Genomic DNA, 12,787 nt, shown 5'->3' with positions numbered 1-12,787 from the left:
AAGCAGACCCTACAATGACAGGCTGAGAGCCCTGGGGCTCTTTAGCCTTGAAAAGCGCAGGCTCAGGGGTGATCTGGTGGCCACCTATAAGTTTATCAGGGGTGACCACCAGTATCTGGGGGAACGTTTGTTCACCAGAGCGCCCCAAGGGATGACGAGGTCGAACGGTTATAAACTACTACAAGACCGTTTCAGGCTGGACACAAGGAAGAATTTCTTTACTGTCCAAGCCCCCAAGGTCTGGAACAGCCTGCCATTGGAGGTGGTTCAAGCACCCACACTGAACACCTTCAAGAGTAAATTGGATGCTTATCTTGCTGGGATCCTATGACCCCAGCTGACTTCCTGCCCTTTGGCCTGGGGGCTGGACTTGATGATCTTCCAAGGTCCCTTCCAGCCCTAATGTCTATGAAATCCTTCTTCCAGTGTCTGCTCCCTGCCAAAAGGAGCCACTTGGAGATAGGAGCAGAAGCTGGGAGCAGGCACAGGAAGGAAGAATCCACCATCCACTCCTGCCACTGTCCCTGGCTGAGCCTAGCACACTGCGCAGCCACTCCTCTGCTGATCGGTTCCCATGAGATGAGGAGAGACTCTATGGCTCTCCCTATGCCTGGGTCAGCCTGAGACAGTGGTGACAAGGGGCAGCCCTCCCTTCCTGCACCTGTTCCCTGCCCTGCCCCCTGCCCCCCCAGTGCTCCCTGCTGGCCTGGGGGCTCCAATAATCACCTCAACCTCATTCCCAACCATGGTGTAAGGGGCCGGATGACACACCCCACTTCATTATATCCTAGAGCTGCCTACGGATTTGTCTCATGGTTCTGAATTCCTACGGAGGGATGAGAAAGATGACAATGGTTAATCTCATGATCTTTGGCCAGCATACCTATGTTCTGCTTTAATGCAGGGATGGATAGGCCTATGGGCTACTGTATGATGACTCTGGAGATTTTCACATAGGGGTGAACTGACAGAGATTTTCTTGGGCGATACCAATAGCTGATTATTCACCAGGCATATTGGGGGAGGGAAGGGGTATGCGGGGGCAGATGGAGGCCCCCACAGTGAGGGAGGAAGTGGAGTAGGGGCTGGGGCTGAGGCTGGGGGTGCTGCCCTACGAGGGCAGTGAACGGGACGGCTGGGTGGGGAGTAGGACTGAGCCACAGGCAGCTTGTCCAGTGGGCGCAGAGAGTTAATGGGAGGGGCAGGTCCCCTCCACTGTGCGCACCCCCTGGGGAAGGCAGGGGGGCATGTTAACTGCCAAATTGCAGAGGTAGAAAATTTACATTTGGCCTTTAAGTAGCTGTCACTGAAGGGAAGTACCTTTGAGTGGTCTGGTGAAAAGCACATTGTAAAACGTACTTACTTGGTTATGATCTAGGCTGCATAACAAGTAGTAATGGTAAAACTCTGTGCACTATTTAGGCTCTATAACCAAGAATAATATTAAAAATCTGTATGGGTCACATGATTTTACAGCTCTGGGACCATTCTGAGTTTCACACGAATCAAAAGAAATCCTTTCATTGGCTTTGCCAGCAGTTCAAGTGATCATAGGCACTAAATTAGCATTGCAGTCACAGCTTTACTTTCTCAATTGAACCTAAGGTAGGTGGTACTGCTGGGTTTAAAAAACAAAGTAGGGTAAATGGAAGCTGATAAAATTATTAAAATTTGGAATTTAGAAGCAGGACTTACACAAAAAGTCTGAGACACACAATATTAGAAGTGAAAATAAGGTAAAAATATAAAAATAAACAATCATTGCAAGTTGCTAACTGCAGGTGCCTAAAACTTGGGGTGGGGAAAGGGAGACAACTTTGATAGTTTGGTATATTTAGGAAACAGCATTGATTAATACGAACAAAAACTTGTCTCGGACACAGAGGAGCAGAAATACCTTGGCTTTCTTGTTTCCAACTTTTGAGAGTTCAACTGTAAAACCTATTTGTCCTCTTTTTTTCTTTTGCAAGGGGGGGAGCAGGGGGAAGAGTGCAGGGGAAGGCAGGGGAGCATGGGAGGGCAGAAGAAGGGTATGGAATGTATGTTACAATTCTAAATAACACCCTGAAACTACCTCAATTTATGACTTCCATAAAAAAATAACTTACCAAAAAGGTGTTTAAGCCATATACAGTTAGGAAGTCAGTGGCATTTGCCAGCTGCAGATAACTGTATAGCTATTCCAATTTATATTTATGATCCAATAGCAACACAGAAGTCTTGTTTGAGAAGGCCTTAGCCTTACCAGGAAGTAAATCATAGTTATAGGTTGATATGATGAAGAAATACTACACAAAGCCTAGTGAACCTGAAATATTTCTTCCCCGCTGCTCCCTAACCTTTCTTTCAGGTCATCCAAGCAGCGCTGGAGATGGACTTCTCCTGCTGTCACTAGCACATGCTCTCCTGTCTCCTGGATTAAAACTTGAACACAAGGATCAGCTTGGTTTAAAAGCTTCATTCCTCTGACCAACTGAGGCATCTCACCTAGAAAGGAAAAAAACTACTTTAATAAAAGACCACTGAAGAAGAAAAAAAATGTTAACCAGGATACTTTTGGGAGAGAAATATTAAGTCATGTTTAGGACAGAACTAGTAATGCCATTTGGGAGCAATCGAATAACCCAAGCCAGGCCCTGACACCCTTACCTGGGCAACTTTCCAGCGTCTAAGAATTGAGTTATAACCTCAGGACACAGCCCCTTATATGGACTAACTGTTATAAGACATGTACACACTGATAAACAAATTCATTGTTATGTTGAAATAGAAGTGGTTAAATTGTCTATTAGTTTGTTTTATTTCTACTGCACATGCATGTGAAAAATGACATACAAATTGCTTGTAAACCTTCCCTGTGCTGCCGTTAAAGGACCCAAAGAGATACAAATATTCCCAATACCCAAAAGGAAATTTTCCAAAAGCACTTTTGGAAGGGAATAAAATTGAATAAAGCACAGCAATTTAAATAAACAGAATGGCCTTAAAATAATCGAAAAATAAAATATCACCCTCCAGCTAAGTGAGATATGGCAGCTTTATACTGAAGCTTTGTGGAAAATTAAGAAAAATCAGTATTTCATGTGTCAGTGCTTTCAAATTTAATTAACACGATTTAAAAATGATTTTCCTTTTGTTTTCTTTGCATACAAGCTATACAATTGTCACTAGCTATCTAGGATTGAATGTTTGTATTTAGAAGGAAGTGACACCATAATATTTCCACTCATAAAGGCTATTAAAATTAATCATATTTTACTCATTTATGCTAAGCTTATAAGTATACAATGGAAAAAAGCTGGGAACAAGATACATTGCAAAAACAAACAAAAAAGAGAAAAGAGTCTCTTCAGGCCATATGATCTAAGATTATAGGACACTGTTCAGCTGCTGTCTTCAGCAGTTAGATCCCCAAAATGAGATTATCTTTTTTTTTATTATTCAATCTATATGACACCCTTCTGCACAAAGGCTCAGGGCAGCTTAACCAAGTTGGCTTACTTCAGAGTTTACGAAAACACTATACAAAGATTTTGACTCTAAAACTGGAAGGGGCATGCGCTCAGTGAAAAACTCTCACAGATAATACCTATCAATAATTATATTTAGTATTAAAAAACAAATGCCATTTCAATGTACATCAAAGGCAAATGTCCTTCTAAAAGCATCCCTTTGGTAAATAAAGCATTACTACACTTGACCCAAATTTCTTCAGACTAAAAACACAAACTAGAGAGCTAGAATGATTTATTGTTTCTAACTAAGCAGAAGTTTTACACAGATATATTTTTAAGGTTTTTTAAATACACATGGAGTAAGCATGGAGCTATCTGTAGATTCAAGGGATTCAGAAATTTTCAAATGAAAATGACTTGATCAATTGCAGGATGCATAAAGATGTGCTTCTCCCTTCCTCTAACATCTGTATAGGCTACTTACAGATGTGGATAAAAAAAACAAACAGTGCTTTACTTCAAGCTTGGTGCACCCCCACAATGAGCACAGCACATGCCCACAAGAGGCATCACATTGGTTGGACCCAGCTCATTCAACATCTGTATAGATCAGGCGCTTCAGTGGGGCTTTCTGGCACTTTTATCTAATAACTCAGGGGTTTTCAACCTTTTGTTAAGGCATGTATCCCTTTTGGTGGGTATCCCTTCAGGAGTGTACCCCCTTCCAGACGGGTGGGGGGTGCTGATGGCCGGCCGGATGTGAAGCTGGTGGCGCGGAGTGGTGAATGGCAGCAGCGGGGGACAGGGAGCTTGAATGCCGCCGCCGCCACCATTCACCACTCCACGCGGCCACCATGCGTATCCCCTGGGGCTGTCCCAAGTACCCCCAGGGGTACGCATACCCCCAGTTGACAACCCCTGTAATAGCTGATTCAAATACCTTTTAGATAAAAGCACCAAAAAGCCCAGCTTAAGCGCCCAATTTACACAGATGCTATGGAGCCAGGTCAAACTAATATACTGCCTCTTCCAGTAAAGCTCTGGGTTTTCTTTTTTCCACATCTGTCAGCACCCTGTATGACTAGAAACAGACATTGGCAGATGAAGCAGATTAGCACTGCCAGAATGTATCCCAGCACAGCTGATCCACCTCATTGAGTGAAACACATGATGCCCACTGAGCTTGCAAGACAATGGGCAACATGTTCCCCTGGGGCTTGAGGAGCTTGTCTTGCATGCTTTGGGAATTCCTATGCAAGATGGGACCACTGAAGTCCTGATGGCACCTGCCTGGTTTTCCCATCTTACACAGACACATCCTGGAGAATCTCCAGGGTATGTCTCTAAGTGGGGAAAGTGGCTTCAGGTGCAGTCTTGAGGCTGGGACCATGAATCAAATGATCAACAGATTGGCAGTCCCAGCCCCAGGACTGCACTGCAGTGTTGACAGGCAGTCAGGGATTCCCAAATGGGGGGAACTCAGGCATGGGTTCCCAGGGTTTCAGGGGCCCAATCCCATGTGCCCCATGAATGGAAATTCCTGGGGCTCACAGGATTGGGCCTCTGAAGCACTGGGACTGCCTGCCTAAGGTGGGTGGAGAGTGCAGGCAGCTCTGGTCTGTTTTCATCCAAGGGTCAGTGGTGTAATGCCCAGAAACATAGTCCAACTCTAGTCTTCAGAACATGTCATCTCTGTGCTAGAGAACAGTGTGTACTTTCAAATGTAGAAAGATTTAATAAGAAAAGTAGTCTGTAGCTAAAAAGGAGAAAAACCAAAACACTCAGTTGAAAATGAGGTTGTAAATCTGTATCAATACCACAATGATATACTATAAAACACAAGCCAAATAAGCAATGAAGCATTAAAACAAAAACCAGAAAGTCCAAAAGAAACAGAAGGTATCTGAAAATAAAGTAAAGGGAAGTAAAATCTGGTCAAGATGGTCCCCAGCTGGGGAATGCCATGGACAGAAAGAGCATCAGTAACAGGGTGACAAAAATTAAGTCATCCACAACTCTCACGTTTTGTGGGATCAGAGCTGACTGGCTGGAACAGTTAACAAAAAAAGGAAGGTCAGACCATCTAGGAGATGATGCCGATCCAATACACCCCAAAACAGTCTTTACTGACAGTGCTCCCATGGCCAAAATTAAACCTCCTCTCAATAACCTATTCTCAAATCACTGGGGATGGGCAGCTGTGATGCCACAGGACTGAATCTCTCTCATTACTTCCATACATTTGATATTGTTATTAATTATTTATTTGATTTAAAAGCCATAAGCCATCTGTTAAATGGAGTTCCCCCCAAAAATATCACAGTTCTCAAATGTTTTACTCTTTTCCCTCCCCTCCCTTTACAACAATTTTACATTTATAGTGCTTCCTCAATATATATGAATATGTAAACTTGCAGAGGACCTGACAATGTATATCTCCCATGTATAAATGATCCTGGTGTTATTGGATTTTTAGTAGCAGCAAAGGTGTGTCACTGGATGATCCTGCTATTATATAATGTATTCTATGGCAAACTGCATTTTTATGCTTTTGCTCAGACTACAATAGCTAATTTCTAATTTAAACATTAATAGCAGCTTAAAAGTAAAATAAACTATATTAACTAAATGTTATTACTCTGTGGGAAATGTATTTATTAAACTTGGTTTTGAAGCTGCACTGATATTGTACACTGAAGTGCACGTGTGAAGGAGAAAGTGTACCTCAATGATCAAGGCTTGAAGTTTTGCAAGTACAAAAAGGCCTCCAGGAAAACACTTTTCTGGTAATGACAAAAGATCTGCTCTCAGCCTTCCTAAGAGCTGAGTGAAAGGAAAGCTAGATCAGGCAATGATAATGACAAGTAAATCAGGATGATGAGACCTTAAGTGTGTCTGGCTTTCCAGTACATTTTCTAGTCTCCTTTATTGCAAGTTCTCTCTAAAATAGCCACATAAGGCATTGTGTATTTAGAACCCCTCTTATGGAAGATTTTTAAACTCATCCTTGTAGATATCTGTGAAATAAATGTTAATAGAGTCCAGGACTGAATCCAAATATGCTACGCCTAAAGAAAGGCACTATCAAAGTTAACACTGTCAGCTTTAGGTCTGTGGGACAAAGGGAAGAACATTAATCTCAGAGGCATTAAAAAGAAAGGAATTATATTTAGTAATGCAGCTGAATGTCTGGGGTAGTAAGTCTGAATCACAATAAGCACATGAGAGTATTAAAGGAAGACAGGGAGAAAAGTCAAACAGATTATTCTCCTTTATTTCCCTGTAATAACACACACAGTCCCTTTTGTGATTCAATGATTGACTTAGTGTTTTTTTTGTCAGAGTACGTATCTCTGAAACTTTTCTGCACTGCAATTAGAAATATTTCCCACTCCACTCCACCTTAAAAACATAAGTAAGACTAAGTTCACACAAATACTTCAGCAATTAAAAAGTTCATCAGACAATATTAAAACAGTGCACAAAATATCTGTGAACCCAATGTAAAGCATATTGTTCTCTTTGTGTGTTCACATTTCCAATACATGAACACAGGAGGAAACCTATGGAAAAAAACACCATGGTTTTAGTTGGTTCTCCAGTCTTTTAAGTTTCTACCTTTTCTCACTGAGTTTCAGCCTAGCTTTACTGAATTATTTGTCTACATCTCTTCCTAATCCTATTGTTTCCCAGAAGCTGCAATATGTATCCTGGTACCAATGGGGTTTGAATTTCCCATATCCAGGTATAACAGACAAAAGAACTACACATGTATCAGACAGTAACCTTATAAAACTATTTTCATTTTCTTCTGATTCCATATAAAGTGCTGGAATTTGACTTGCATTCCATTGTAAGATCCCACAATTATGGTTAATAATGCTATTAAAAAAAAAAGAGCTTATGTCTTCAAGTTATAATGACATTTTAAAAACTGTAAAAAATAAAAGTGTGATTAAGGGAACAAGATTCAGGAAATATTAACAGATGAGAAGTTAATGGGACAAAATCCTTTTCTGGAAAGGGCATTTTCCCCTTGGAATTTAAATAAATGTATAAGATTGCACCCCAAGGCAATTCTAAAGGAAAATAATTCATTATTCAGAAATAAATTTGGGAGCTAAAGGGAAATTTTCGCCTCCAATGAAAATTTCTGGCAGTGTGCATATGCATACAATATTATGCATATGATTGCTTTTATCATTTATTTCAGAATTTTTCATAAATGTATCTCACTATTACAGCCTTCTGTAGTATTAAGCTCCATGAGGAAAAGTACATTTATAAGGGAAAACATTATGTACCTCCTATCTGCTTAGGGAAAAAGTAAATGCTCAAAGACAACCATATTAAAGTTTCAGATATGGGCCACTGTTTTGCAAGTGAATTTCTTTTATAAAACAAAAAAATTAAACGCTTACTTGGGTGTTTTGGTTCAATAGCAACACGGACAATTGGTGTAGCTTCAAAATTGAGAGGTGTAAATGGAGGGCAAGCTGGTGATGTAGATAATGTTGCTGACTTCAGCACAAATTCATGCAAGCCTCCTATTCCTAGTAAGCACAAAAATACAAGTTAGCATGTTCACACACAAATACAAAAAGGCGGCTAGGCACATTAAATGACACCTTTTATATAGTACAGTCTTATATAATAGGCCAGACCAAAAATTACCTTGCCTCTCAAAACATTCATGAAAAATAAAGTGGTTACAATAAAGGTGAAGCAACAAGAGAATAAAAACAGTCCTCGCTGTACTTACTAGATATTGACTGAACTACCTGTATGCAGTTTGAACACCAAAGACTCAGTTCTGGCTTAGAGGACTATTTTTATGGCTTCATGATTCACGCTGGGTTTCCTTTGTATCTTTTAAATGCAAAATGTATACTAAACACAAACTAAGGCTGGTTTTTAAACTCAAGTAATACACAATTAAGAGAACGAGGAGTTTTTCCTCTCTATTCCAAGTCTCTCCTATGCTGTAATGTTAATTGTGGTGGTTCGAACTTGTGGTATGAAACATCCAATTTAAATTTAGACTGACTTTGTAAGTCACAAGGTCCGCTCTTCAAAACACTGTATATGTTGGAAGGGGTAAGAGTAATTAGCCTGAAGTTTAGTGGTAGTGAGAAAGAAAAATACAGCAGTCTAATGAATAACAGTTGTACTTATATAAAGAGAGAGCCTGTAAATGCAAATTTATTGTTGGCTGGTAGGCACTGTGAGGCTGGTTCATGCCTATTGTTTTCAAATTCCTGTCAATGTAAGATACTGAAATATCCAAACATCAACATTGTTTATAGTTCAGTTATTATCACTGCAAAAGCAACAACCCAAGAGGCTAAATAAAAAGGACTAAAAGCTTATGTGGATAAACTCATTCATCAATTTTCTTCCAACTATAAGCAACAAGTGCTCAGTGCAACAGTAAACAGAGTAAATTAATAAAGTACATATCCTGGGTAAATAATAATTTTGACAACAAAACACACTTTAAGCAAATGTAGGATATTGCACTCATATTTGCATAACATGGTTGTGTGTGTCCACCCCTCAGAGCAAGACAGCAATCATGGAACAGCAGAACCATTCACCACAACCCTGCAGTGCTGTCTCAACACACTTCCAGGCTCTCTCTCACTCCCCCGCCTACTCTTTTTGGCTTTGTCTGATTGCTTCTGGCTTCAAGTCTGTCTCCCACGCATTCCCACCTGGACCTGCACAAAAGACTTATTCCAGCCCTAAAAAGCCAGAAGTCAGCCTCTGCAGCATTAGGATGCTTCTACAGCTTGCAAAACTGAATCCCTGGGTTACACTGAAATTTTCACTACTTAAGCAAAACCTGCCTCAAAATAACTGGAAGCAATCGAATAGCCAACACTTGAAATCTAGACCAGAAGATACTATGAAGGAAAAGTTTCTCTGGAAACTCTATCATGCACCTAACCTATGACCAGCATGCACTTCCTCTTTTTTGCTCATGCAACATTTGATTTGAATGAAAAACAAATGCTGGCCCTTCCTCATCACCAGGGACTAAGTCAAGGGATGGTCAGTTGTACTCTGATTTTCTCCAGCTGGTTAAGTAGTAAATTTTTCAAAGCCTACAAATCAGAGGAATCAAGTTACCACATCTATTATTTCAGATGAGACTCACCCATTTATTGACATAAGCTGGTGTTTGTTCAGTACCATAAAAACATTAAAAACTCTGTCCTTGTTAGCTTTATGTTTGAAAGTAAGAGAAAATGTATTGTACTAGTGTCTGGCAATGGCAAAATACTGCAATAAAAAGCCTGTCTGTGTTTTCATCTAAAACCCAGTTAGAGATTTAAAGCACGGCCATTTTTAATTACTTCATGATGTGATTTAGCAAACAAATGCCCAACCAGATACAATTTTATAAAGTTAAATCTAGCTAATTTTGATATACAGCTGTAAAAAGTTAAAGGCCTGAAATGCTTTGCAGATCTAATCAATTTCAACGAGACTTTGCAGGTTTACAGGTGAAATTTATACACACCAGTGAAGTGATCACAAGAGAGAGAAAAAACCCAGTCATTAACATATAATGTTTTAGAGCACAAAATCTGGATGAAAACATTATCTAAATTTTCAGTCTCAGATAAAATATCAATAAAGGTCTTATATAACAGCAACACTGACATAATACATATTCTTAAATAGTTATATTTACACCTCTGCAATTGTTGATCCCTTTTGATTTCAGATAGCCTAAACCACTATAATCAATATATGAATTGTCTGAAATTGAGTCACAACAGCTAGTCCATCATTAAAAATACAAATTTCCTTTCTATTGTAAAACATTTTTGGTTACACTCAGCCCTTTAAAACACACCTACCTTCATTATAACAAAAACATTTTGCCTTTTCATTTTCTCATTTGTGATATAATAATATGATAGATTTTGGGGGACCACAAGATAAAAAAAAGAATCTTCTGAGGCAGGGCTGTCCAAATGCAAGCCTGCAGGCTGCATGCAGCCCATGAGGGGTTAACATGTAGGCCCCAGGCTCCCACCCAGTCCGCTTGCTGTGGCTACAGCAGGACCAGGGGCTTGGACCCCCCACTTCCTTCCCTGGCTTCCACTGCCTGACCCAACCCAAGAGGCAGATGGGGTTGGTGTGGCACAATGTAGCCTGTGAGCATAGGGGATCCGGCAGCCTGGAGCACCTGTGAGGGGCAGTGGCACAGAGGAGCCTGCAGGAAGCTGCCGGGGAGGTGTGGTTCTGGGGGAGCACCTGCCTGCATGCATGCATGCATGGTGCAACAAGGTGAGAGTGCTTGTGCTGCTGTGATCCTCAGTCACTTAGTGGTTGGACAGCCGTGGTCTGGGAGACGAAAATCTGAAAAGTTATTAGTATTCTGCCATTAAAAAATAATTCTTAAAAAAGATTTTGAATTCTCATCTCTTCCAAACCATTCTGGTCTACAGGATCTGTATTTGGTAAGAATTAATGCCTTCAGGAAGTTCTATGGTTAATTTAGAAATTATTTGCTATGATTTTTTTTAAAGAGCTCCAGCAGGCCCTGAATCAAAGTTTCCACAGGAATTTATAAACTTACTGGTCACAGAGGTCAGGGATCCTGTTTCAGTTTATACGCTCTACAAGAGTACACAGCATGCCATTCAGGCTGCAGGTCCTCCAGGTGCCACAGAAAAGAAAAAGTTACTGGATATGATACTGCCAGGGAATCCTATCAGCTTGGAAGAAATGGAGCTGCTTACATGCATGTGTTTCTATACGTTGTGCATAACAGCACTCTACATTTATTTAAGTCTTTGGGAGTAAAGACTTTTTATTTAAAATGTGTTGATCAAATTACCTTGCCATATTCTGCCTTCACTTTTTGGTTAAAAGCAGCGGGCTTAGTTGTCTAGTTCTGACAGCAGAGAGCTATATCCAGCAAACAGTTCCTATTGTATATATCTTTACTCTTGTGCATAGTCCTTTTGAAATTAAGAGGAACTACAACAGGGAATCAAGTTTTGGTTTTTTGGAAGTTGGGGGGGGCGGGCGACATGATTTAACTATATTAACTGCTTGCAGGACCCAGCCTTTAAGTTCAAGGACATTCCCTACGGAGCTGGCAGAAAATATCCAAATTAGAAGTTAGGTAAAGACACTTAATCAGAATAGTCTTTTTCTCCTACTGTTTTTTACTCTGGAGCCTTTCCAAGAGTAAAGAGTTCAGTGTAGTCTTTTCACCACAGGCTTCGGCTCCTGGCACATGCTCATTTAATGGCCCTGTGGGAGCTCATACCCAATCCCAATAATTGTGTCTCCTGCCATGCCACTTGTGCATGGCAGGACATGTGATTTGGGGATCAAGGATCAGGTCCCAATCATGCCATTACTACTTGTCAGTGCAGGAGAAGCCTGGGATCATGAGACTGGGCTCCCCCTACACCAACAAGTTGAAAGACAGATGCCCAGCCCTGCACGCAGGGCTGATTACAGGCCCTAGCCAGACAAGCATGGGACCAATTTCTGGACCAAAGGCTGTCCAGGAACCAGCTGACTGCCACCCCTGACCCAGACATCTGCAGGTTATCAGCCCTGATCCCCAGACAGGCCTATGTCTTGAACCAGACCTGGGGCCATCTGACTGGGTTGTTGAGGGATGTGTGGGGTTTAAAGTCCCCAGAGAGAAAGCTCTTCAGCTCTTCCTCCTGCTCTCCACAGCCTGAGATCCAAGCCAACAATCACCTGATTGCTGATTCTGGCCACAAGTTAAATTTAAGGAACCAAACAAACCAGCCATAAAAGTGTTCTACATATATGTAGATAAGGTTCTTTGGGTAAATCTGATATCTTTTTATTAGACCAACTCAAATAATTGGAAAATTTCTTATTTGCAAGCTTTTGGGTACAAATACCCTTTGTCAGGATGAGGAAGCATCTACAGATGGTCTGTGCTCTTCCTGGATAGAGTAAATAGTAAAGCATCCAGAGGCCAGTACCTATGCAAGAAAGTCAGTCAGTTAAAATGTAACCTGAGGTGGTCAGTAGGTGAGAGAGAGGTGCGGGGGAAGGGGAATGAATGTAGCTGTAGCCAATGGGTACACGGACTGTTGTTACGACTCATTTGCCATTTTATGATACCTTAAATTAGGTGCATATGTAGCACCCTTGCCATCTATACTGCAATTAAAATGCTCGTCATCACGTAAATGTAGTATGTAGAGAGTGGTCTTAGAGCCTACAAAATTTGTGGTTGGGAACTGGTTGCTGAAACTACAGTTAATTCCCAAATGACAAAGTCCAAGGAGCTAATTTGGAGAGGCAAACAACTAGGGAAA

At 40.9% G+C, this 12,787-nt stretch overlaps 1 protein-coding gene across 2 annotated transcripts in view; it reads right to left on the bottom strand.

The window, feature by feature from the left end:
- EFL1 (elongation factor like GTPase 1) overlaps positions 1 to 12,787 on the bottom strand; it is a 175,011-nt gene that overhangs the window by 43,120 nt on the left and 119,104 nt on the right. For both annotated transcript variants that reach the window (XM_006030222.2, XM_006030223.3), the window contains exons 16-17: positions 7,877 to 8,008; positions 2,340 to 2,487 (exon numbers count right to left, since the gene is read on the bottom strand). In XM_006030222.2, coding sequence (XP_006030284.1) covers positions 2,340 to 2,487; positions 7,877 to 8,008 — 280 coding nt within the window. The remainder of the gene's footprint in view (positions 1 to 2,339; positions 2,488 to 7,876; positions 8,009 to 12,787) is intronic.

Source organism: Alligator sinensis, unplaced genomic scaffold (genome assembly GCF_000455745.1).
Source record: "Alligator sinensis unplaced genomic scaffold, ASM45574v1 scaffold259_1, whole genome shotgun sequence".
Classification (NCBI taxonomy): Eukaryota; Metazoa; Chordata; order Crocodylia; family Alligatoridae; genus Alligator; species Alligator sinensis.
The sequence above is the reverse complement of the archived record's forward strand: the minus strand, read 5'-3'. Positions and strand labels throughout refer to the sequence as shown.